The sequence below is a fragment of the Sphaeramia orbicularis genome, chromosome 16 (genome assembly GCF_902148855.1).
Source record: "Sphaeramia orbicularis chromosome 16, fSphaOr1.1, whole genome shotgun sequence".
NCBI lineage: Eukaryota > Metazoa > Chordata > Actinopteri > Kurtiformes > Apogonidae > Sphaeramia > Sphaeramia orbicularis.
Window position 1 is genome coordinate 22,198,640 of NC_043972.1, and position 25,458 is coordinate 22,224,097.

At 40.6% G+C, this 25,458-nt stretch overlaps 1 protein-coding gene across 1 annotated transcript; it reads right to left on the reverse strand.

Moving 5' to 3' along the window:
• Nucleotides 1-134: 134 nt before the first annotated feature.
• Nucleotides 135-24,841, reverse strand: tg (thyroglobulin). The gene is made up of 49 exons (XM_030157797.1): nucleotides 24,714-24,841; nucleotides 23,288-23,396; nucleotides 23,047-23,141; nucleotides 22,397-22,552; nucleotides 22,092-22,251; nucleotides 21,306-21,412; nucleotides 20,683-20,826; nucleotides 20,398-20,589; nucleotides 19,491-19,987; nucleotides 18,977-19,358; nucleotides 18,630-18,665; nucleotides 18,305-18,535; nucleotides 18,112-18,216; nucleotides 17,694-17,771; nucleotides 17,381-17,487; nucleotides 17,002-17,113; nucleotides 16,456-16,617; nucleotides 16,190-16,381; nucleotides 15,258-15,385; nucleotides 14,576-14,726; nucleotides 14,328-14,486; nucleotides 13,980-14,123; nucleotides 13,709-13,873; nucleotides 13,286-13,390; nucleotides 12,795-12,904; nucleotides 12,495-12,600; nucleotides 12,131-12,304; nucleotides 11,864-12,034; nucleotides 11,688-11,774; nucleotides 11,058-11,123; nucleotides 10,544-10,681; nucleotides 9,879-10,055; nucleotides 9,039-9,153; nucleotides 8,852-8,931; nucleotides 7,336-7,482; nucleotides 7,150-7,215; nucleotides 6,604-6,738; nucleotides 6,335-6,517; nucleotides 6,046-6,250; nucleotides 5,212-5,299; nucleotides 4,606-4,756; nucleotides 4,324-4,526; nucleotides 3,470-3,643; nucleotides 3,236-3,370; nucleotides 2,750-2,937; nucleotides 1,984-2,082; nucleotides 1,005-1,145; nucleotides 555-736; nucleotides 135-356 (listed from the first exon to the last, which is right to left on the reverse strand). The coding sequence occupies exons 1-49, from the start codon at nucleotides 24,781-24,783 to the stop codon at nucleotides 256-258; spliced, it is 7,209 nt and encodes a 2,402-aa protein (XP_030013657.1). The 5' UTR covers nucleotides 24,784-24,841; the 3' UTR covers nucleotides 135-255.
• Nucleotides 24,842-25,458: the final 617 nt, after the last annotated feature.

Consider the following 25,458-nt stretch of genomic DNA (forward strand, 5'->3'; position numbering starts at 1 on the left):
TCTAAACTCTACCAGATGGTTTTAAGACATTAGTAAGTCCTCCAATGTTGTGGTTTTGTATGTTTGTGAAGTTTTTGGACCAGTTGAAGGACGTTAATGCCAAAACTTTACTACGAGAAAAATGTCACAACAAATTTAATTTTAGATGCATTTATTGATGATTGAGAACAGAACTGATCAAGTGTTGTTTCTTCATTCATTTGAATCAAACTGACAGGAAACAGGGTTATGACTCTGAAGTGATGATGATAATGTTTAACTGTAGGCGTCCTTCTCTGTCTGTGATTGGCTGGATGGAGCGGCCACAGGAAGCTCAGGAGTCAGCAGTGTCTGGACAAGCGCCGCCCCTGAGTCACCTGGACAAAAAAAAAAAAAAAGAGTTAAAAACAAAGTCATGATTCAGTCCAGTAGAAGGAAAAGGAGCCTCCTTTACAGATGACTGAACCCCCGTCTGTATTTAGATAGAAATTGTAATAAATGCTCCCTGAGGTGTCTAACATCTCCAAAATATGCCATTTTGGGCTGGGCTCATGTGGTTTAGATGGTTTTCTTACTGCTCTGTGGGCTCAGACTGGGTCCCAGTTGGGTCCAGAAGGAGCAGGCGTTCTGACGCAGACCCTGCTGCTGACTGAGGGCGGGGCTTAGTTGCATGTAGGTGGGTGGAGCTGCAGAGGGCAGGACACGCCTCCAACGGGGAAGGGCTGTCTCCGACCACATGGGAGATGGGTTTGGGTTCCTAAGAGAAAGACGGGATGGATACAAAAAAGTTTAAGCAAACATGAGCTGGATGTTTGTAGAAGATGCAACAAGAAACAAAAATGACAAAGGATAAAACACAGATGACTACTTCAGACTGTTCAGAGCCTGGACTTTGTTACTTTTACCCCGGTACAGAGATGAATCAGTACTTCTTGTACACCAATATCTGTTCTACTCGAGTAAACTATGTGTTGGGTTAATCATGAATTGGATGTTGGGTGGTATTCAGGTAAAACCATCCTCACCCGGTCTTCACAAAACTGGACATGTATGTCATCACAGCCAGAGAGAGGCGTCGCTCAGAGGAACTGAAACGCTGAGCACCGGTTGGATGATGAGGAGAACCGAAAACCAGCTGAACATCGAGAGGCACTGACACATCAGCCCTAAAGGGAGAGACATGTAAACTAGAGGTGTCAAACATACGGCCCGAGGACCAAAATCAGGCCACCAGAGGGTCCATTCTGGCCCGTGGGATAAATTTAACATCTGAAAGGTGTCAAAGTCGTTTTAGTACCGGAGCCACATACAGCCCAGTTTGATGTCAAGTGGGTCAGACCAGTAGAATACTACCATAATAACCTATTAATAATGACAACTCCAAATGAATCTCTTTGTTTTAGTTTAGAAGAAGTAAAATTACAAGAAAATGTTTACATTCACAAACTAACCTTTCACACAAAATCTAAAGAATCTGAACAAATATGAACAACCTGAAATGTCTTAGGAGAAGTGAGTGCAATTTTAACAATATTACACCGGTTACTAAATGTTTTGTGCATTTGTAAATCCACTGTAATCTGTAAATTGAAATGCATGTGTGTAAATGATAAGATGAGACATAATATTGTTAATATTAGACAGGTTCATGGTTATTCATGATATTCACATTTATTTTAAAGGACAGTTTGTAGATAGAAACATTTTCATAATGTAATTTTACTTATTTCACTGTAAAACATTGAGAAAAGTTTGGAGTTGATATTATTTATAGGTTATTATGTTACTATTTTATTAATCCAGCCCACTTGAGATTATATTGGGCTGAATGTGTTAAATACCAGACATAATATCATGCTCTGATCAGTTTAATTTATATGGAATATTTCTGCATTCTAAATAGATCTGTGTAGCAAAGCGTGGTTTATTTTCATACTCTGAAGGTGAAGAAAATGTGCAGTGTGTAAATGTAGCAGAGGTACAAACGGTGTTTTACTTCAGTACCTGGTCTCAGTGGCTGGTTGGTGATAAAGGTAAACGTTGGCTTTGCTGTTTGCCCAGTGTTGAGCCATTTGAAGACTGGGGCAGATGATGAACAAATCTCTGAAGAAACAAACAGACAGAGTTCATGAGGACATCACTAGCTGGGTTTCCATTACCCTCAGAAATGCGCAAAATGTAAATTGCTCAATAGAAAACTGGTAATGGAAACACAGAAATGTCACTAAAACTGTCAAAAAAGTTTTGCCACTCTCTTGAGGCGGTTTTTGAGACGTTTCGATATAGAAGTATTGTGCAAAAATGTAATGGAAACACATTTTGTGCATTTTCACAAGTCTGGTTCCATGAGGGGTTCAATAAACAACAGTTCATTAAATGCTGCCTGGATCAATTAGAAATTCTAGATCCACAACTTGTTGGTGAATTTTGTACAATTCTCTCTCAGAAATCCATTATGCATGGCCACTGCCATAAATAAGGACTTTGCCTTGGGACGATCAGGCGCACCTGCAGAGTGAAACTGTGAGGTATGCACAGACTGCGCCCCCCCCACCCCCCACCCCCGCAAGAACTACAACATATCGCGAGACGGGTAGACGGGACTTTACTAGAATCAGGCATCAGAAGCCAAACACTCTTCAATGGAAACACCTACAATTATACTTTGTTGAAATTGCAGAAATATCGCTTTTATTTTGCAGAAAACTGTAATGGAAACCCAGCTATAGACAATGAGGACTGAGTTTATCCTCAGGGGGTCCACTCAGACCTGGTGGCGTTGTCCAGTGCTCTGGAGAACAGATTGTAGCCAGAGGGTGAGGGGCTGTGGTCCAGAGAGTAGAACCAGGCCGCTGCCTCCTTCAGCAGGCCACTCCCCTTGACTCCGCCCAGAGAGCGACTCAGAGCCTCGTAGAACGCTGTCTTCCCGTCAGTCCGACCCTGAAGAGCTTCGAAGTCCTGAATGGAGACAGAAACAGGATTAATGAAGACATGAACGTCTAACATGTTTTTATAGACATTCCTAGGTTCTATAGTCACACTTATTTTCTTTAAAGCTGTAAAAATTCAAAATATAAAACCTCTGACAATTTCACTTAATGTCATGACTTTTCCAGGTTTTTCATGACTCTTGGAACCTTGTCTATACTGTTCCAGTTCTTTTTTCTACATTAATCAGGATTCATTCATAAGGTTTAGTAGAAGCTGATTAAGTGTCCAGTTGTTCTCTAACATGTGGACCTTTGTGACCTCTGACCTTTATCCTTCGGGCTCGGCTGATCAGTCCATCGTGTCCTGACGTTCCCACCAGGAGGTCGACTCTGTGGAACGACTGAGAGGCCGACTGATGGACCGGAGCCCAGGACTGAAACGGACCGCTGACTGATAATAGCTGAAGAAGAAAATCCAGACACACAGAGGGTCAAAGGTCAAAGGGTCAGAGGTCATACAGGTGGATGTTCATCATGTGAGCTGCTCTGTAGTCCCGTACTTTGGTCTGAGCGGCGTTCAGTCTCTGGACTGGCGTCGCTCGGAGGCAGGAGGTCATGAGGTTGTCATCAGTGGGGTCAGAGGTCACACATCCCAGTTCTTTGGCGAGTTCGACGGCGAGACTCCTGGAGCTGGAGGCTGACTGAGACAGAGAGGGAGAAAACACCGATCCACCCTGGAACAAAGAAACAACAAATGAACAACCTCAAAATATCACACAAGTGGAATGCAAACAGAAGTGAATAATTCTGTAAGTGAAACAGTAACATTCACGGTATTAACACAAGAAACAAAAATATGGCCTGTTACTATATATGGAAACAGCAACAAAATACTACCGTGTACAGGATGGTTCAGAAAATGGAAGAATGGGTGATTAAAGGTTTATTGTGGAGAATTTCAGTCTCTGTATTTTACTCTAATACACACAGCATCTAGCATTAGCGATTAGCGTTGAGCTGTACTGGATGGAAATGTGAATAAATCCACATTTTCTGTTAGTTTTGGTCTGAATAATTGTGTTTTTACATTCTTTGCTTACATTGTTTTGCTTCTTGTTTCATTCTTTTTCACTATTAACCGATTTTGTCTGGTACTGTCCTAATCAAACTCTGAATATTGTTTAGTCTTTTAATGGTTAATTCAACAACAGACCAAAGTAAAAACAGTAATGTTGATTAATGTGCATCATCCACATAGAAAAAAATAGTGTTAATTTGTGTCAGCAGCCTCATGTTACAGGTCCTGTTCACTTCTGCTTTCTCATATTTTTCATGATCAGGAAAGATAATAACTAAGGGAAACAGTTTGTTGACGTCCTGGTCTGATACCAAACTTGTCCCTGTCTTTTCTCACCATCAGTATCATACGTTGGAACAAAGGAGATGAAGAGGATGACGATGAGAGGAGGTGGAGGCTGCTTATGTCGGCTCCCTGACGCTCTGCCCCCACTGTCACTCTCCTGTTGTCTCCGCCCACCAGAGAAATGTGGGCATCGACCCAACGAAGCACCGCCTCCTGGTCAGACAGGCCGTAGTTACCAAGGAGACCAGATGAACCTGCACACAGACAGTGATGTGGTGTTTGAGTAGCTAAATTTCACTACAGAACTAAACAAAAAGCATGTATTTTTGTTACCAGTTCTCAAGAATCCCAGCGCCGCAGTTCGATAGCTGGCTGTTACCACAACGATGTTTCCAAGAGCAGCGAGGGAAGAGCCATCCAGCAGTCCAGGGCTCTGATTGGCTGAAGGGTTGTAGAAGAAAACCAAGACTGGAACACGCCCCGTCTGTCACACACAGATATTTAATACAGATTATAAGAACTAACATGTAAACTATGAAACATATTTCAAGGGGAAATATTTGGAATATTTGAAAGAAGGAGGAGAGAAGGAGCAAAGGTTTAAAGAGATAAAATGTGAGAAATTGTGGCAAAGAAGCATTTCATTTTCTTTTTTGTAATTTTTTCCTCACTCTTTTGCTCACGTGTCTATTCTGTGTTTATTTAGTGTCTTACATTTGGCAGTGATACCATTAAGTACTCGTGTCGAATATGAAATAATGTTTAAAAAACCTGACAGCGAATGGATGTGAAGACTCCAGTCTGTATTTAACACACACTGTAGGGTTTAATCTGTGGCTGGAAACACAGATCGACTGAGCCCAAGAGGAACAGAATCATAACGACACATTCAGAATCAGACTGAAGGTCACTGAGTATCAGCATGCTGTGAAGACTCACCAGACCAGCAGGACTGAAGACGTTGAGGTAGAGACAGTCCTCACTGGAAGCTGCAGAATCCACATCACCAGGCTGAACACAACTGGGACTGAACCACAGACAGACAGACAGACAGACAGACAGACAGACAGACAGACAGACAGACAGACAGACAGACAGACGATGCATTAGACAGACAGGGGGATACAGGGACTGTGGAATTAAACTGCACTGAAAGGAAATAATTTCAACTGTTACTGAAGCTTTTACATGGAACAGCTGTTGCTGGTTACCCCGCTCCCCAAAGGGGAGGCAAGGGGTATTATTTTTTGGTTCGGTTTGTTTCTCTGTTTGTCAACACTCTAGCAGCAAAACTATTGGTTGCATTCATACCAAATTGGGTTTATAGATTGCCAGTGACTCAGAATCGATGCGATTACATTTTGGGAAAAATAGGTCAAAGTTAAAATTTTTTATGAATTTTTTCAAAAAAAAACAAAAAACAAAAAATTTACTTGTAATAGGCGAAATTTCAAATGTCTATAAAAACATCAATTTTTTTTCAATTTACTTCAAACTTGACACATATATAGAGGCAGTTGATATGCTGACATCAGCACATGCATAGACATGCTGACATCAGCTGGATCGATGCCAAAATAGGCTACAAAACGCGCAAAGGGCGGGGTTTGTTGTGCCTGGCACCATTTGTTAATGAGTTCATTCATTGAAGTCAGACTAAACAGCTGTTTGTTGATACTTGTATTTAGGCGAGAAAGTCTACAGAATCAAATTCCAGTCCAGCTGCCGCCCCAAACCCCACATCCACCACTCATGTGTGGTTACCCTGCGTACCGTGGTTTTGAGGCGTCCCAGCTTCCTGTCCAATCAGCTGGCTGAGCTGCTGTGAAGCGGAGCGATCCTACTGGTGGACGGGCATACGGGACTCCAAGGAACTGAACGACTGTCTTCCTGTCTGAACCCAGACTTGTTTCCACAGTGACACCCTGCAGGGTCCCATGGCCAGGGATGGAGATGGACGTAACTGATGGCAACCACTCTGTAAAGGACCAAACAGAGGAGTCAGGTGAGCACAATTGACCAATCAGGAACAGAGACACTTTCTTTGCTGTGATTAGCTCACCTGTCCTCAGGTACACCTGGGAGGCGGGCTCTCTGATGACCAGTTGACAGGAGGAGGTGGGGCTAGGTAACCCAGGGGCAGAGCTTAACCCACAAATTCGAGTGTCAGGGTAGAGAATGCAACGAACGGCAGACTCCGCCTTCTTGAGTGACACAGCGACACAAGACTCCGCCTCCTGACAGGCTGAAAGGATGGAAAGGCAGATATGAACATGAAACCAGACTCTAACAGGGTCAGACAGGACTGAGTGCATCCCTGGATGTGGTTACCATGGAGACACCAGTCACGGGTCTCATCCTGGTTGGTGGCGATGTCTTGGCTCAGGTGGATGACGTCATACGTAGAGAGGGACGGGTCGATGAGGACTGATGAGTCAGCGAGGAGAGTCCAATGGTCCAAAGACACTAATAAGAAAATTTAAAAAAGCAGATCTGAGTTGAAAACTTGAGAAAATAGAAAACTCAATATGCTAAAGTGTACAGCAAACAACACAGGGGTTAAAATAGTCAATTTTATTATCATCTCAGTCTGTTGTTTAATGTTGTTGCACAGAATTTGACTCTGGATCCTTATGTTCTCCTAGAATTTGAATACCTTCAATCTGGTCGATTTTTCTTTTTTTCTATGTTCAGATACGACCACTACAAGAACTTGTGTGTCTTTAAAACTGTTGAAGTCTAATGACTGAATATTATCACTGTTTTTGTGTTATGCAGTTACATTTTTTCCACTATAAATGTACTCATCAGAACAATTAAAATGTATCTAAAGCTGAATCTCTAAACCAAATGTGCTCTTATTAGATCTGTTCTTACCATTGTTCTTCAGTTTAGGTAGGTTAAATGTAGGACAAAGAGCAGGAAATGAACTCCACTGATTCACTATAAAACAAAATACAAACAGGTTTCACAATCTGAGGAGAACCAGTTCAGCCTTCACTTCATTATGTTATTGTGTTTCCTCATAGACAGACATATTTTCAAGATAAGCATGTTCTGTACCAGGTTTCTGGTACCATCCAAATGGGTCTGGTTTGGTCTGGACCACAGATGGTCTACAGTCCTGAGTCCTCCAGGATGTCTGGTCTTCATCACTGCAGGTCTGAACCCCGAGACTAATCAGAGACAGACAAACGATATCTGCACCACCTACACAGTAAAAACAGAAAAAAACATGAAACACCTTTTAAAAAAAAACATTAAACACCTTTAAAAACCCATTAACCTTTAAAGACCCAAACAGCCACCAGTGACCAAAACCATCTACTGATCTAAAATGTTTAATAAATTCTGACCGATTAAACTTATCAATACGTTGAAATAATTCACGCAAAATGCTGTTGGTCATCTTTTCATGGTCATCAGATATGACCCATTTGGACGTTCAGGCTCTGTAGTTACCGTGGAAACACCGTCATCTTCTACAACACTGATTCACCAGTAAAACCCATGGAGTTGGATCAATGCCAGTGGATGGAGACACTTGCTTTACATTCAGTTATTGATATCTTTGCTGAAAAGTCACTTTTTTCTTCAGTTTTCTCTGTTTTTGATATCCTACTGAGACCCAGCAATGCATTTTTGTCCTCTGTAGGGGACAAAAGTTTGACAGGTTTACTTAAAAAATGCATTGCAAAGGACATTCCATAAATAAATAAATAAATAAATAAATAAATAAATAAATAAATAAATTAATAATTTCAAAAATGTATCTGAAAAAACTGTTGCATTATGCAGTTTCCAATCAAGACAATTGTTTAATGTAAAAAAGCTAAAATTTTCACTTTCCTGGGTCTCAGGAGGATAGAGTAAACCTCAACTTAATGTGAGCTTTTGTAAACATCTACATGATCAGTGAATTAAATATAGGAGAATACAAGATTATCACTGAAAAAAACACAACAATACAGAAGATAATTTTATAATAAACGGTGATAAATCAGTTAAGTAAAGGTTAAATATAGAGAAACATTTATTTTGGAACTGACATAAAAGTAGCACTGGATCTTTATGGGTTAAACACATTACAAAACATTAAACACATCAAAAAACACAGCAAAACTAAATACACCACACATCAATTATAAAGTAAAATTATGAAATGATTTCACATCTAATTTGTGTCACTCATGAATGTTGTGTTTCTGCAGCTATTTCACTTGAATTCAGGTGAATGAGGTGGAGGGTTTGTAATAAAGCAAACAGATCTCCATCATTGCTGATTATTTTTACGTAATTGCAGGCCCAGGATCAGCCTCGATGCACCTGATATCATTACAAATTAATTCACTCATCATTAGTCTCACTAATTGAAGATGTGAAAATGCTGAGTGTGAAGTGAGTTTGTGTTCAGTTAACAACACCTGTTGTCTGCAGAAATGATTATCACTAGTCTGTGGGGACATTTGTTCTGCTCTCTATGAATTCAATGAGGCTTATTTTCATTGAAAGGGATAGATTTTTTTTTGGCCAAATCTATTAATATTCCCTAATTTCCCTCCTTTAAGTTGACATGAACCTGGTGATTTTGTGTCTCTGACGAAGCCGATCCCACGGCAACAAGGATCCTCATCACAACGTCGCTCACATTCCATGAACCTGAACAAAGAAAACATGGAACCTTATGGTATATAAAGACTATATTAAAAGTGAGTTGACAATAGTTTTCCATGTGAGGAGGTGGGTTAGTGTTTGGATAACATTACCCTTCAGACAGTGCTGTGTTTTCTGTCAGACTGACTCGACTGCGAACAGAATATGAAACCATCTTCTGGAAGGAAACTCTCTGGTAGAAACTCTTCACTGGTCCAGACAGATTCACTGAGATGGAGGAGGTCAGAGGTACAAACAGAGTCATTTTATTGTCAGATTCAGGCCATGTTAAAACCTGTGTTTTCCTTCAGACTCAGATTTATTCAGTACATGCTCCTCTGCCACTTAAGGGCAGAAGAAGAGTCCGAAATCAGACTGGGCTCAGAGTAACTAGACCTGGGGATCCAGTCAAAAATGTTGTCATGATAAACATTTCTCTACCAGTCAATAATTATAAAAATAAATGCCGAATAATTACTTCTTTTGAGTTTAAAGGCTTATGGTCCTGAGTGAAAGTCGAAGAATCAGATGGTTAGTAGGAGTTTTAAATTATTCATACATGACAAAACAAATGAAAACACTAAAAAATACAAAAAAAAAACTAGGAAGAAACAAAGTAAATGAAGAAACTGCATAAACACAAAGTTAAGACTGAAACGATTGAAAGACAAAAATGATGTAAAAGATGAAACAACATTAAGAAGTAAAAGATGAAGTGAGACAACATGAAAAAAAGACAAAATGAGACAAATTTAAAAGACATAACAGGAAAATGATAAATGCAAAAAACAAAGCAAAGACACTGTCAGACAGTATATGTGAGTAAATAAATGAATTAAATATCAACATTAAAATTAATCCACGCAACGACAAACTGGCTGCATACTTCACTAAACACATTTGCTCTATAATTCCACTTTATATGTCGTTGACAGTGTTTGTGGTGACCGTACCCTTCCTGCTGTAGGTGTTGCTGGGCGCTCTGTCCAGTAGGGGGCGACAGGGTCGTCTCAGTGGTTTGTCGTAGGCTCCACACACTCTGCTATCGGGAAACAACACGCAACTGTAGAAACCTGGAGAGTCCGAGTCACGTAGGTCGACGATGGAGCACTGAGGTTCAGACTCACAACCTGAGGGACAGAAACTGAGTGTTGACCTCAGAACGGTGCCTTTAAATATAATATATAACCTTTATTTAATCTCAGACTATAGTGAGGTTAAGGAATCATTTGCAATAGATTCAAGATAATATAAAAATACTGATGATAAAAATGGTTTATTCTGGAAACAGAAAACCAAACAAATGAAATTATTATGTTATTACAGTCAGAACATGAGTAATTGGTGGAATAAAAGCAAAACAAAACAAAGATCCAATAAAACTATTAAAACCAATTAAAAAAAAAAAAAAAAAATCATCTTTTGAATTAGCTAAAAAACTGACTAAAAGTAGATTTTTCAACAGCACTAAAAGCAGGCAACACAATAAAATCATTAAAGTGGGTTTCAAAGACAGCTCCAAAATGATGTATGGAGCTAAAGGTGCTTTAACCACCCAACGTTGGCATAAAATTCACAAGTATCGATATCACCAGAACAACTACAGAGTGTGACGTACGTGAGAGGCACCAGAGCAGGGCCTGCTGGGAGTTGTAGTTGATCTTATTGATCATGAAGGACAGAGTGGGTGGCTTCCTCTGAGGATCCGCAAGGACGTCGTCATTTGACAGAGACTCGAACCTGAGCTGAACAGAATCTGAAAACACAGTCACATGATCATGACGGAGTCTCTGAAGAGTCAGTGCCATAAATACTCAAAAACCAAACCTTGTCCATTGCACTAATTCATCAGTACAGCATTCGTATCCATGTATACTGTACAGACTATGTAGTAGGAGTGTTAGAAGTGTTAATGTGACAGTGTCATTTTATTAGATAGAGTCTTCTCATCCTATGAAGCTGAAGGATAAGACACTGACATAAAAATATATGATGAATTATATCACAGTGACACCAAATATGAAGGTTTTACTGAAACAGGCAGACATGGTAAACAGATTCTTAATAAATAACCATTTAAATCAGGAGATGAAAGGTGTACAGTGTGAAGTCAGTTCATAGATAATACAAACCATCCAGAGGAGGAATGACCTCTGCAGCTGAACATGAACCAGATCCGGCAGCTGAGGAATCAGCATCTGGGAAAAAACAAAGAAAAATCAGACAATCAGAAATCACAGACGTTGGCCCCTTAGATCATATCCACAATGAGGAATAGTTCCAATACAAAGTAAATGCACTCAAGGAAACATACAAATTAGTCCCTTAACCTTTAAAATGTTCACCAGGACGTGATTTATGTTTCTCTCAGTGTAAAAACCAAATCTGAAGCTACAAATGTTCAAAACTGAGACTGGAAATGAACACTGAATATGTAAGACTTAGAATACAGATATGTTGATAAATACTTCCATGCAACATGTGTAATCATTTTCACAGAAATAACTGACCTCAAAATGATCCTCAATATCTAATTCTGGTGAAGATTCCACTAAAAAACATGGAATCTGATCGGATTCAGACTGTCTTTGAGGAGGAACGAGATAGGAGATAGATTGCATCGCAACACATTGCATTTTAAGAAAGTTGTATCATTGAATTCTCTTGGTTTTTGGTGTCACCTGCCTAACTTCTTGTATTTTGATTCTTGACTCTACTTGGTTTTATAATGCAAATAATAGAAATAATACTAGAGTCTCTACCTGTTTTCAGGTAAATGGCCTGGAAGCTGACGATAGAGGCCTGGTAGTCCTTTTTGTTCTTACTGTCGGGTGGCAGAGCAGAATCAGCTGAAGAAAAAATAAAAACATAAAGTGAACAACAGGATCCACAAAAGTGGTTTGTTTTTCATATCTTTTGTGTTTTCATATTTACTTACTGATGGTGAATTTCTGTCCTCCAAAGTCAAACACAAAACTCCGCTGCTGCTCATTGTAGCTAAGCCCCGCCCCACAAATACGACTGGCTTTTCCTTGACCAATCACATCCCAGTCGCGGTCACCACACATCAGGGCAGATGGAGCTCTGAGCCAACCACAGAGCAGAGAACCTGAGGGCGGGGGGGGTCAGAGATCACAAAGACATCATTAGTTTCATGAGTTCATCATTGAGTCATGTGTTCATTTCTGTCTCCATGGTAACTGACCTCCATTCAGGCTGTTCTGGTTAAGGATGAATCCGTCGCAGCAGGCGTCCTGTCTGCAGCCGGACTGACAGAACAGATGAGCATCAGAGAGAGACGTCTGTTTGGAGGAGAACACCTGGGTCTTGAACACACCTGAGATGGCCTTCAGCATTGTGTGCTGCTCAAACTCCGCCCCTAAAACACACACAGGTACAACACACCTGTCAAATAGGAACTCATCACCTTTAGTCATTTTCATCTTGTTGGATTTTTCATCTGTCATTTGTGTTTTTTTTTTTGTTGTTTTCATTCTGATTTCTGTGAACTTTTACTGCAAGTGTCTGGGCCATGGTTTATTGCCACCTGGTTACCATAGTTACTGTACCTTTCTTCCTGACAACCAGTAGATCTGATGCTCCGCCCCTCACTCTCAGGGAGCAGCTCAGCCTATCAAACACCTCGGCCTGAGGATTACCCAGAAACCCTGTCGTCTGGAGACAAAAAAGGGAAGAATAACAGTGAGAAATATATACAATATAAACATATACAACATAAAAATCTGATCAGAGAGGTCATCAAAGGCGGTACAGTACAGAGATCCATTACTCCAGTAAAAACATAAATGTATCTGTGTAAAAGTACAATAGTTTAATCCACTTTAAACCACTGTAGTTTAATGTCTTACCTGTTGTGATGTGTTGCAGTGTGTGTTCTTTATGTGTGTGCTGTACAGTTCACACTGACTCTGTCTGTTGAACAGCGCCACATGGTGACAGGATGGATCCGCTGCACAGGCTGATGGGACATACAAACAGGAAATACAGAGTCACTATCCATTTACAGTATTGAGCGAAAAACTATGGGAGTTTTGGTTCAGTACACTGAGATTTTATTTCTGACGTTTGAGTAGTTTTAAACTGATCATAAATTCAGTGAATCGGTTTGGAGCAGAATTAAACAAATCAGGAATAAATCAATCAATAACTCAGACCTGTTATTGGGTCTGAAATCTGCAGATCTTCATTCAATAACTAAAATATTTGGTTGGTTTAATGTCAGTGGTGTTGATGTAAATAACAAATCCTGATGATAAGTTCACTGAGTTTGTAGCAGGTTTAAGCTTTAGACCTGGTGTTAGTGTTTAAGTTAGATTTATTAAATTATTAAATGTGCTACCTTGGACACAGCTGTTGAGGTCGGAGGTCATCGTCTTCAGGACCTCAGTGTCTTCAGCTCCAGTGACAACATCTGATCCAGGAACAGCCTGAAACCTGTTGAGGACTGAAACACACAAAGAATTCAGTAAAAAATTGAACAACAAGGTTAATATGAAATGAAAAGGAATGGAATATTGAAAAACTGAGGTGATAAAAGATTATAGTTTATTGAAATTTGAATAAATAGTAAAACTATGTTGTATGTTTATAAAACTAATGAAAATTATCTCAAAAAGTGTTCAAGATAGTGTATACTATATATTCATTCATACATTCTACAAATTAAAAAAATACTCAACATTCTCAAGCTAAAACTGCAGCTAATAAAGCAACATAAACTTAGTACACAAACACAGCCTGTGATTGGCTGCCAAGTGATCACCTGAGCACTCCTCATCAGTCAGAGGTCGGTTGCTGTCGGTCCATTGAAGCTCCGCACCCTCTCTGCTGACACACCTCCACCTGTTGGAGAGGAAGTCGGGCTGAGCTGACAGGAAGTTGCCTTGGTCTGAACACCGTAGGCCTCGCCTCTGGCACTCGGTCACACCTGTACCGGTAAACAACCACATAAACAGAGGTAAACAAGTAAACAACGCACATGTTGCCTGGTAGGCTTTTATTTCTGGTTTTTAAGGAGGATGAATCAGACTCACATTGATTGACAGATGATGCTCCAGTAGCTGATGATCCTCTGGGACACCGGTTACAGAAGTCCCGCCCCTCTTCATCCTGATAGGTTCCCTGAGGACACAGCAGACACGCCCCCTCTCTGGAGAAGCTTCCAGCAGGACAAACCACTGCAGAGTCGAAATATCAGATACTTTGTTTATAATCATAAATTAAATGTTTTAAATTCTGAGGCTAAAGCTTCTTGGAAAATAATGTAAATGTCTAGCTGTCTGATGGGACAGAAAAGATTCTAAAGAGGAATTAATCAGTCACATCTTTAAATAAACCAAAACTGTGTAATTGTTTGCTTCTCGCTGTAACTTCAGACTCACCACAGCCTTCCCTGTCACTGTCCAGTCGGTAACCATGGGAACAGCCAAAGCTTGGCATTGACATCGAAACCAGTTTGGGATCTGACCCAAGTTTGGACCGCAAATTACCCAGAATTCCCTGCACCCCTTCCAGAAGTGATGACTTGTTCAGAAACAGACCTGAGAACAAAACAAAAAGTTCTGAGAGTGAATGATGTGTTTGTTTTATTGGGGTCTAGGTCATGTGACCTGTGTCTGTCTGCACTCACTGATGTCATGGAGGTCAGGGAGGTCAGAGTTTGGGATGTCAGACAGGGCAGCGGTGAACCTGACCTTTAACCTCAGCATGTTGTCTCCATCACACTGCAGACGTACCGACTGGTCATCACACAGCGACACAGAGTGACTCGACACTGGAAGCTGAACACACATTACTATTACATAAATGTTTATATGACGATAGATACCCAGTTAACATTAATGGTTTAACACTGAAAAACAAGATCCTTATTCCTATTTAATATTCTCTAAAACTAAAGTGGTAAAGTTAAAAAAAAAAAACCTCACAGCTTTATGATTGATTTTAATTTTTCATACAAAGAACATGGCCAAAAAATGATGTACACTTTTACAATGAGTCACCAAATAAAAATAGAACCAGAGAATTAACACAAATGACCATTATAAGGATTAGATGGAGCATCCAAGTGAAATTCTACTGTTACAGCTGAAAAGGTCAAATTTTGCCAAACTCTCAGAACAAATTAATTCCATGAATAATCTGTTTTGTTTTCTTTGTTTTTTTTTTTACCTCCATTTGTAACATCAAAACTTTAACATGTTTTGTGAACAACAAAAGTGAAAAAATGGTCTGTGTATGACAAAATGCCAAGTGTTAAATCATGGAAAAATACTAAAAATGTGAGCAACAGCAGGTGTGGTTAATGTTACCTGTGCAGAACAGAGCCCCCTGCTGGTCATCATGAGGAACAGCTGAGTCTGTAAACTACTGATCTGAGAACAGGATGACGACAATAACCAGGTCTGAGACGATGACGCTGTCTGGAAAGGCTGAGATACTGAAAACAGGCAAACACACACTTCAGACAAGATAGCAAACAGTGCTGAAAGGCAAAAGTATGAACGTTAAAAACACGGTAGACTCTTGTGTGTTTTAGAACATAACCACCGTGAAAAAAAAAAAAAATCAGAAAATCACATTGTATTTTTCTACTTCATGTACTTTTTTCTTGGAATTGCACTAATTCAGTTTTTTGCTCACTCAACAATCGCTCTCTTCCTGATTTGCTGTGCTAAGAGGAGGCAAAGTCTGCTCACTTAACTCATGTTTTAAGACATTAAAAAATTTCAGTTTAATATGTTTCTTTTTCCATAAAAACACCACCTATGTCAGGTACCAAATGATCATTAAGTATCTAGTTTTACACAATCATCATGTGTAATTTTAGTCAAAAGCAATGACAGGATAGTGTATACTACCACAACATCTGTGTGATGGATTATAACTAAGTACTTTCTATAGAGAATTGTTAATTGCAATTCTTCCTAACAAATTTGAGTATTTTCAGTATTTTTGCAGTTTTATACTTTTACTACACCACATCTAAAATGCTTATACTATACTTTTTATGCCAATACTTCATTTGTCTGGCAACTTTACATCTTTTTAAGGTTTTAACATTGCCTTGTTCTGTAAATATTTTGGTAAAATTACAACTTGTGAAAGTGCAAAACAAGATGCTTAATGATGATCTGATGCCTGATACAGTTGATGAGGGGGACCAGAAGAGCGTTTAATAGATGTTTTAGACATGTTTGACATTAAAGTAATGACTTAATGTCTGAATTCCAGGTCATCTTACTCTGACAGGCTCCACTCAGAGGTTTGTCATCCCCACTCCACTGTCCACTCGATGTCTCACACAGGAAGCTGCTGACAGGAAGTGCATTATGGTAACCTCGGTGACAAATGAGGTCACAGCTTTGGAGGCCGCTGTCTGTCTGCTGACACACCAGTGCACCATGGGTAATGACGGGGGCGGAGCAGAGAGGACCTGAACGAGAAGAGAAGGTTAAAAGTCCAGTTTACTCAGACGACTCCTAAAACAAAGAGAAAGGAGGAGTTTACGGTCACACGATGGTGTTTGTCCAGTTGACCGTAGCATCCTGGTCCCACCCACTTCCTGCCCATCAACAGAGACGCACCAGCAGGAGGTGGAGTCACACTGTAGTGGGATGAAGGAGCCGTCTGGACGACACTGAGAGTCACGAAGACGACACCAGGAGGGACCTGAACTCACCATGAAGAGAGAGCCATTAGAGGGATCTGAATGTATCACGAAGATGGCAATGAGTTAGAAGTACAGTGAACACACCGCGAAAAGAGAGAGAGCCGTTAGAGAAACATGGATGCACCAGGAAGAGAAAGCAAGTATAACAATGACTGTAAATGCACCACACATAGCGATGGGGCAGTTAAAGTCATCTGAATGCACCACAAACAGAGAGGGAGCAGTGAGGAGGTGTTAATATGGACCATGAATGCACCACACAGGGAAAGGGAACAATAAAAGGACAGTGTGTGGACACGTCAGTCCGAACAGCTATAGATGTTTCGGGGTTAAAGTGACATTGTGTTACAGAATGTTAGTGTGTGGTATGTGTGTGTTCGTACATGTGTACTGTCCTGTCGAGCTCTGTGTTGCCGTCTGCATGATCTCTCCAGTGAAAGGATTCACACACCAGCCTGCAGCGCTTCCTGTCTGCAGCACTGAGAAACGACCGTCCTGAAATGTAACACACTTCAAAGTGAGCTTCTCTGTGGTGATTTTCATTGTTGATTAATGTGCTGATAAGTAAACAACAAAAAGAGAAATGATAAAAGAGTTTAAATCTTAAATCCCAAAATATACCAGTAAAAGATGAGACACTGACATAAATGTCTTTCAGTTTCTTGAACATGATGAAAGGACTGAGAAATGCTGCTAATTCCAGTCTCTGTGGTCATATTAACCTTTACATGTTCTACAAAAAGACAATGTGTGTGTTCTCACCTCCTCACACTTCGGCCGATAGGATGAACCCGCATTTATGACATCAGAGCCTTTCATCCAATCAGAGAGCAGAGACTGAGACTGGGCTCTTTGACAGCGGGTCAGACCTGGAGGAAAATACACACACTTTGCTAAGATGTTAATGTGAATTTGTCTTTTCTCAGTATTTAGATGTCTGAGGAGGGTTTAGATATAGGTCAAGATACTCAGGTCACATGAAGATGAGCTGTAATAAAACACGATGAGGATGAAAGATAAAAATGCTGGTGAGTCACTGCTACAGTTGTGAACCAGTGTGTGTTTGTTGTCTTACATTTGGGAAGGTCCACTGAGCGTCTGGTCAGAGAATCTGGGATGTAAACTCCATCTTCATCAACACACCAACACTGACCTGAACACAGAAACAAACATATAAGATGTGCTGCTATTATTTAAATGCACAGTACATATCATTAACAAAAACTAACCACAAAATGATAATTTACAAGTAAATCTAAATAGTTATTTTTTAGATTGCAGTTGCATTCTTCTGGTTAAGACATAAATAATCTGACTGAAAGACACATGTTCTACTTGTCTTTTTTGGTTTTAATTGAACAACCAACTTTTTAGACTAAAAACTCCACTACATCTAATAAATACTCGATTTTCAACAAACACCACATAAACTAGTTAGAAAATAAAAAGTGTTCTAACTAAAGAAAAACTTTAAATAAAAGTAAACCTGTTACCTGTGCTGTGGTGACACTGAGTGTTTCTCCAGTTTCCGTCAGAGTCACACTGTGGACTGTATGGTTCATAGGATCGACTCTGAGGAGCAGCAAACATCTGGATGGCTGAAAACAACACAGTGTTTTAATGTTAAATATCAGGACATTTCCTCAAGATTAAAACAGTCCATACACGTATTTATCTGTGACTCACTAGAATAAGCAGCCAATCGCAGAGCAGCATTGGAGCGACTCAGCAGCCTGTCAGAGATCAGCAGCTCCTCCTCTGATTGGTCGATCTGCAGCTCCTCTGGGGTCAAATGCAGACCTTCAGCCAATAGATATCCATACCCCAGAGGGAAATAGGAGGAGTTTGAGACAGCGATGATGTTCTTCACTTCCTGTCTGAACGCTGTGACCTTGGACAACACCGGAGAGCAGGTACCTGGAGGCAGAATGATGAACAGCATCAGGATGAGTTTAAAAGCTACATTTAAGTCATTATTACTTTTTTTTTTTTATCAGTGAGTGTTTGTGACCTGCAGACGACTGGAGCTTCTCTGGTCTCCGAGGACCTGAAACCAGACATGAACACAGTTTTAGAACACGAAGATCTTTGTAGAACCACCTGGACTCTGTCCTGAACATGTTTCATCTGTTAATCCAAGACGCAAATATTCACTGTTCACATACATTACAGACACAATGCTGTAGTTTTAATACATCGAATATGAATTATCCATAATTTAGGTTCGCTTCAATAGAAATGTCCGACTTTAGACTTTTATTTGTTGAGGACATTTCAGACCCTGGACTTTCTGCAGTAGAGAAACACTACGTCTACTGTCACCACAGTCTCAATATAATGATGACACTATTGTCTTACAGGTAACAGCGCCCCCTGTTGGTCCCGCTGCCATCGATTTCCCCTCAGTGTCCACACAGAAGCATCGGGATCCGACACACTGGAGCGCCAGGAATTCTCCGTCCTCTGAACAGGCTGGGACGTGGATTTCAGCTCCAGCTGCTAGGCTTCCTTTCACCTTCAGCGCCATTGCTCGCTCCCTCTCACAGCGTGATGGACAGTGAGGTCGACGACCAGTGGTCCGGGACCCAGCGACCTCCTGACCCTGAGAGTCCACACACCAGCACTCATCACCCTGACACTGCAACTCATGGAACCCACCACCTGGGGTACAACGAGGGATGAAGATGGACTGCACATCCTCATCATTATCAGAGCAGGAGTGAAGCAGAGGAGTGAAAACCTACGACAACCAGAAAAAAAATATAAAAATGAGTTTATTTAATATAAACTTTAAACAATGTCTCACTGATAATTCTATACAAGTAACAGAGAACTGTGAGCTCTGAGGGTTTTACTGATTTTCATAGTTGACCTGGTTGAGTGAAGCGGACTTTGAGCTGCTCATCCCCATCAGGAGGTTCTGGAGGGCTGAGATGAAAGCAGAGTCCTCCAGGGCCCGGCTCACAGTCTGGACCAGGTTCTGGTTTTTCTGGAGTTTGTCCTGAGAGGAAAGTCTGTCCAGACCAAGGGCTCCTCTGTCTCCCACTGCTCCACTGAAGTTGAAGGCAGCGGCGTTCTTCAGGAACTTCCCTCCGAACAGGTTCTCCTGGAGACGACGAGGGGAGGAGCGGGCAAACGCCTCCAGAGCCCCGCCCACCGAGGGAAACAGACCATCGAGGACCTGGACCACATGGGTCAGGAAGGAAGTGGGATCTGACTCTATGGGGAGGAGGTCTTTGAGAGGGAGGAGGAGTGACTGACAGGAGGCCGAAGACCTGGCTGAGGAGGTCTGAGGAGGATCAACAGGACCAGAGAAGAGCCGGGACAGAGCCAGACGACGCTGGGCGGGGCAGTTGGCAAGACCTGAACCTGGAGGAAGAGGAGGAGGAGGATTAGGAGGAAGACAAGGAAGACGAGGAGGGGGAAAAGGTAGAAGACAAAAAGGAGGAGTAGAGCACAAAGAAGAGAAGGAGGAAGACCAGCAGGAGGATGATGATGAGGAGGAAGAAGACAGAGAAGGTGAAGAGGACAAAAAGGTGGACAAAAAGGAGGAGTAAGCAGAAGAGAACAAAACAGAGGAAGAAAAGGAGAGAAGCAGGAGGACGTGGAGGACATGGATAAAGAAGTGGAAGAGATAAAGAGGAGGATGACAAGGAGGATGACAATAATGACGAAGAGGACAACCCTGCTAAAGACAATTATTATTATTATTTTTTTTTAAAGGCCGGTTTAATGCACTCATTCACCCATGTCCCAGCACCTGGGCGGGGCTGACCCACCTGAGCTGCAGACCAGGGAGCCTCCAAGCTGTCGAGTACCAGGAATCTCTCTCCCCGTGGGGTCGACACACCAGCACTGCCCCCCCTGCTGGCACTGTCTGGAACTGAATGACCCTCCACTCTCACAGGATGGAACAAAGACACTGGACGCCTCCGTCGCTGCCCGGCGCTCCTCTTCACAGGGGGAGGGGCCTAGAGACAGAAGGGGCCGAGACTATTTAACAATGGAACATCTAACCGGACACTCAAACCAGTTTAAGTCAATTTGTGTCAATTAGACTTTACATCTGAACTGTCCAGTGAGGGCAAAGCGGACTCCCAGCGTCCTCCTCTGCAGGACTCTGTAGATGTTGGACTGAGTGAAGGATCGACCAGATCGTAGACCAGAAAAGGCAGAGTCGTAGACGTTGGACAGGAGGAGCTCCAGACCTGGACGTGAAGTAAAACCAGGATATTAGAGAGACTGAATCTGACAGTGAACATTTTCCTCTCAATTTAAACTGTAATTTTAAATTGTAATTTTTACACATTTTTTCAACAGTGAATGCCTTAATAAATGGTTTCTTAAAGAAATAAGAAACAAAACAAAACAAAACAATGCTTGATCATGTTCCTAAAGGTTCAAGGTAAATATTAATTCTGCATCTTGACTCACTATTAACTGACTGCAATCTGGTTAAACAATGGTTATATAATCATGTACAGTCATTCTTTCATCAGGCCTTTTTCAGCTTCTTTAAATTATGGCTTTAACTCATGAAATCGGAAAAATTTAAATACTGATCTACTGCTGAAACTAAAGAAACTCTGAGCTAAAACTAGTCAGTTCATCTAACATAAAACTACCTATGGACTCGCTCAAACTAAACTGAAACCAAACACCAAAGTGAAATACATTCTCCTCATACCTGTGTTGTGCATCTCTCTTCCTCTGCTGTCTGCACAGAAACAGTACGATGAAACCATTGGGAAGAACTTCCTGAAGTTACTGAACGACTCAAATGCTTCTGGGAAACTAAATCACACAAACATACATTCAGTTCAGCATCTGAGTTTTTGATCAGGTCAAACTAATGTTTAATTAGATTCAAATTCAATCAAGTCTTTAACGGGATTAGATAAAATTTCTACTTTCAAATATGAAATGATGTTGAAATTACAATGTTTCTTCTACACAAGTGAGTTTTTTTATGAGGTGTGTGAAGGCATAAAGTTGTTATGTGATATTGTCTTTGCTAATTTGATGACTGTTGATGCACAGTCCAGACTAAACTGTGACAGTTCTGACCTTGTCTGGATGATTCCAACCAGATCTTGAAGAATGAAAACTTGATGATCCTATGATGCAGATGTGTGTAAACAATGATCTTTATACTTTATTCAGTCAGTGATACAGTCTGTGAATACAGTGTTGATTCTTTGGTAGTTTTGGTCCTAAGTGTGTTCTGGTGTGTGTCTTCCCACTGCTGTTGAGAGTTAGGGTTAGGGTTATCAATACTACATAGAACCCAATCAATACTTCACAGAACCCCTTTAATGTTTTCAGACACCTAAGAACATATGCATGACTGTTTTTCAATATAGCTTTGAAAAAGAAACAAAATGAAAATTACAACAAAAACATAACAAGACAGAAACTAGAAAGGTATCTGCACCACTACTTTGCTACATCTGTACACAAGTGTGTGCTTTACCTGTTGAAGGCCTCCAGCAGGTTGATCTCCATCCTATCGGTCATGTTGATGAACTTGCACTGAACAGGGAGGAAGCTGCCATCACCTGAACACTGAGGATGAGAACCAGATCCAGAACTGTGGAGGAGACGCCGCGACCTCACCTCACAGCTGCCAGGACCTTAGGTCAAAGGTCAACAATTCCATTTATAATGTGAATCATAGATCCTAAACTCTGCCTCGGATGAGTGTCAAAACCTTTATATGAAATAACAATAATTGCATTAAATAAAGTGTGTGATCCATCTTGGTGTGTTTGTGCGTACAGGTCTGTGGTCTCCCGTTCTGTCTGGTCCCGTACAGCTCCATCCCATCCTGATCCACACACCAACACTGCCCCCTGCTGGAATCACACTGAACTGGCTCAAAGAGTCCAGAAGGAGAACAGCGAAGGACGGACTGTAGCTGACAGGGAGATGGACCTGAAAACACAGATGGGTGGTTTAGTAAAGTATTCATCTATCAATGCATTCATCTGTCAAGTTTTACATATTTTTTAAAAAGTATAACATGTAACCATCACTGATTGCTAATTGTAATGTGTTTCATTTATAGAGTTCTTGTCGGGGCACAAGATAAAGATATTTCATTACACATGTTTTTTCTCACTCACTTTCATTACTTTTCATTTGTCCACTTTTCTCAACTTATGAGCACTTGCTGAATCTGACGCATCTCCTACTAGTCAATTGGATCAAAAGACGTAACAGAAAATTCAGACTGGGAAATGTTCTTCCTATAGACTAAAATGGAAGGTGAGTTCATCTAAATAAAATGTCTTGAATGAGGTTAATGTGGTGAAATGGTTTGAACACAGACAGATGAAACATATCCAAGTGTCTATGTATTAGATGTAGGTAGTGTATGTTTTTATGTTGACATATCGCGCATGTTCTTATGTTGACATGTGACTCACAGTGAGGAGCAGAGTTGTCGGTTCGAGTCCCGATCACCTCCTGGCCTTCAGCATCAACACACCAGCACTGACCCTGAACACTGCACTGAACATGTCTGAACACACACACACACACACACACACACACACACACACACACACACACACACACACGTGAAACATGAAATAAACCCAGTAGATGAAAGAAAATCCTCAAACTGTAAATACCCTGCCATGGCTCAGGGTTAAGGCAGACACATACCTGAAACGTCCATCTTCTGTACAGTGAGGGATGTGGTCTTGTTGCTTAGCGACAGCCACACCCCTTAACAACTCACACTGACTGAGAGACTCTGAGTCCAGCTGGTACTCTGGACAGAAGACATCACCAATAAATAACATTATGAGGATACACATATAACTTTTTCACATTTAAACATTCAATATTTTTACTGGACATGTATATATTGTATTTTGGATTTATCTGTAGTTCGTCTCTTTCAGTTGTTCAACACAGGTGATGTCACTTTTGTCAAGTGTTTCAAGCTTCAGTTTATATTATATGTATTATTATATTAACCACATATATCCATATTTTAATTTTTGTTGTTTACAATAAACACTCAATATCCAAAGAGTTTTTATATTTAACAAAACAATGATAGCTGTTTTCTAAAACAAAAATGTTGCAAATAAGACGAGTGTTAAATCCTCATTGATTCCTTAAAAATACATCTAAAAAATAACATTTAGCATTAAATGAAACATGGCACCATGTATTATTTATCCTCCAGAACCCATCTCCATCACTGTTTTCTTTCTGTTTTGCTAAAATAGTCAATAATAGTCTAGAATCAAATTAGAAGTTTACTCTATGTAAAGAATAAACACTGCAAATGAACTGTAAAAAACTATACTATCAACTTCATGACTGCTAAATTTATGTAGTGTTTTTGTCAGATACAGGATAAGCACCATTTATTGCTGTGTAAAAGTATGTTAACATGCAATTCAAAATAAATCCAGCAATGAAAAATGTTAACTGAAAAAAAAATGGACATAAAACTCCAGATTATGGCAGGTAAAATGAACTGATTCAAGTTTTCTTTCTGATGAAATGGATAGTGTTAAAAATTATCATTTATGAGCCAGTACTGAAGGAGAAGTATTGATCTCAGTACTGATATTGAAGCTTTTATCCTCAGTTCTGGTCCGACCAGTGCACTTGTAAAGTTTGTCAATGGAAAAGTCTCATAAATTTTGACAGTTCAGACTGAACCTGGACCTGATTCAGGACCACAGATATAAGTGGAAAATATCACATTGTCTTAAAAACACCAGATCCAAGTCACAGATGAACACAAATTGAAAATTACTAGCGGCATTGTACCCATGGTGCCATTGTACGATAGCATGAGAAACAAAAATTGCCCAGCATACCTCACAACATATGAATACGGACATAAAATTGTGCCTTGGAGATAGTCAGGTAATGTTTCTACTCATTTGGCAAGTTTGGCGGCGATCAGGCCTGTGAAGGCTGAGGAAAACCTGTACAAACGCCCTCCTGTGCTGCCACATCGATGGGACACCGGACACAAAACGTGCATTATAGCAGGATGCCACATTTGTGTACAGTCTGAACACAGCCTAAGATGAAACCTGGAATCAGACAGAGGTGAGTTTACCTGAGGCTTTTCCCTCCAGCAGAGCCGGTCCACAGACCAGGATGCAGACGATGCGGATCAGCCAGGCCATCGTCTCCGTGGTGACAGACTGACCCTCTCCTCGTCTTTATAAACCTGCAGACCTGCTGAGTCACCATGAGTCCAACCCTGGATCCTCATAGGTCCAGCAGACCTGAACCAGGAGTCCTTGAGCAGCCAGCTATGAAGTGATCTGATTGGATGAGAGGACCTCTCAGTGTTCAGTGACGACAGTGTTGGTTTATCCAGAACTGAGGTAGAGTCACCTGGAACCACACTTGTCCACATTCTGTTTGAGATTAAAACCTGGAGTTATCAACAGAGCAAAGACGAAGACACAAAGACATAAAAACACACTGAAGCAGCATATAATGAACTGTTCATGTTTATGACATAATTATAACCTCAGGAAACCAATACAATACTGAGAAACAAATTAATTTTTATTCTCTAGTTAGTCTTTGTTTTTTTTATTAGGCTTATGTCAATTTTATGAGTGACTTAGTGGTTGTACTTTGAGTTTATTCAGATGAATTGATTAGTTTTAGTAGGATTTTCTTTAAACCTAGATTGATAGAATTTATAGAATCATTTTTAAGGGCAGCCATGGCATAGATGGCTGGAGAAGTAGTTTGTGACCCAAGGGTTGCCAGATTGATTCCACAGATTTGCAGAAAATCTACTACCCAATGTGCGCTTAACAAGACACTCAGACACCTTGTTTCCT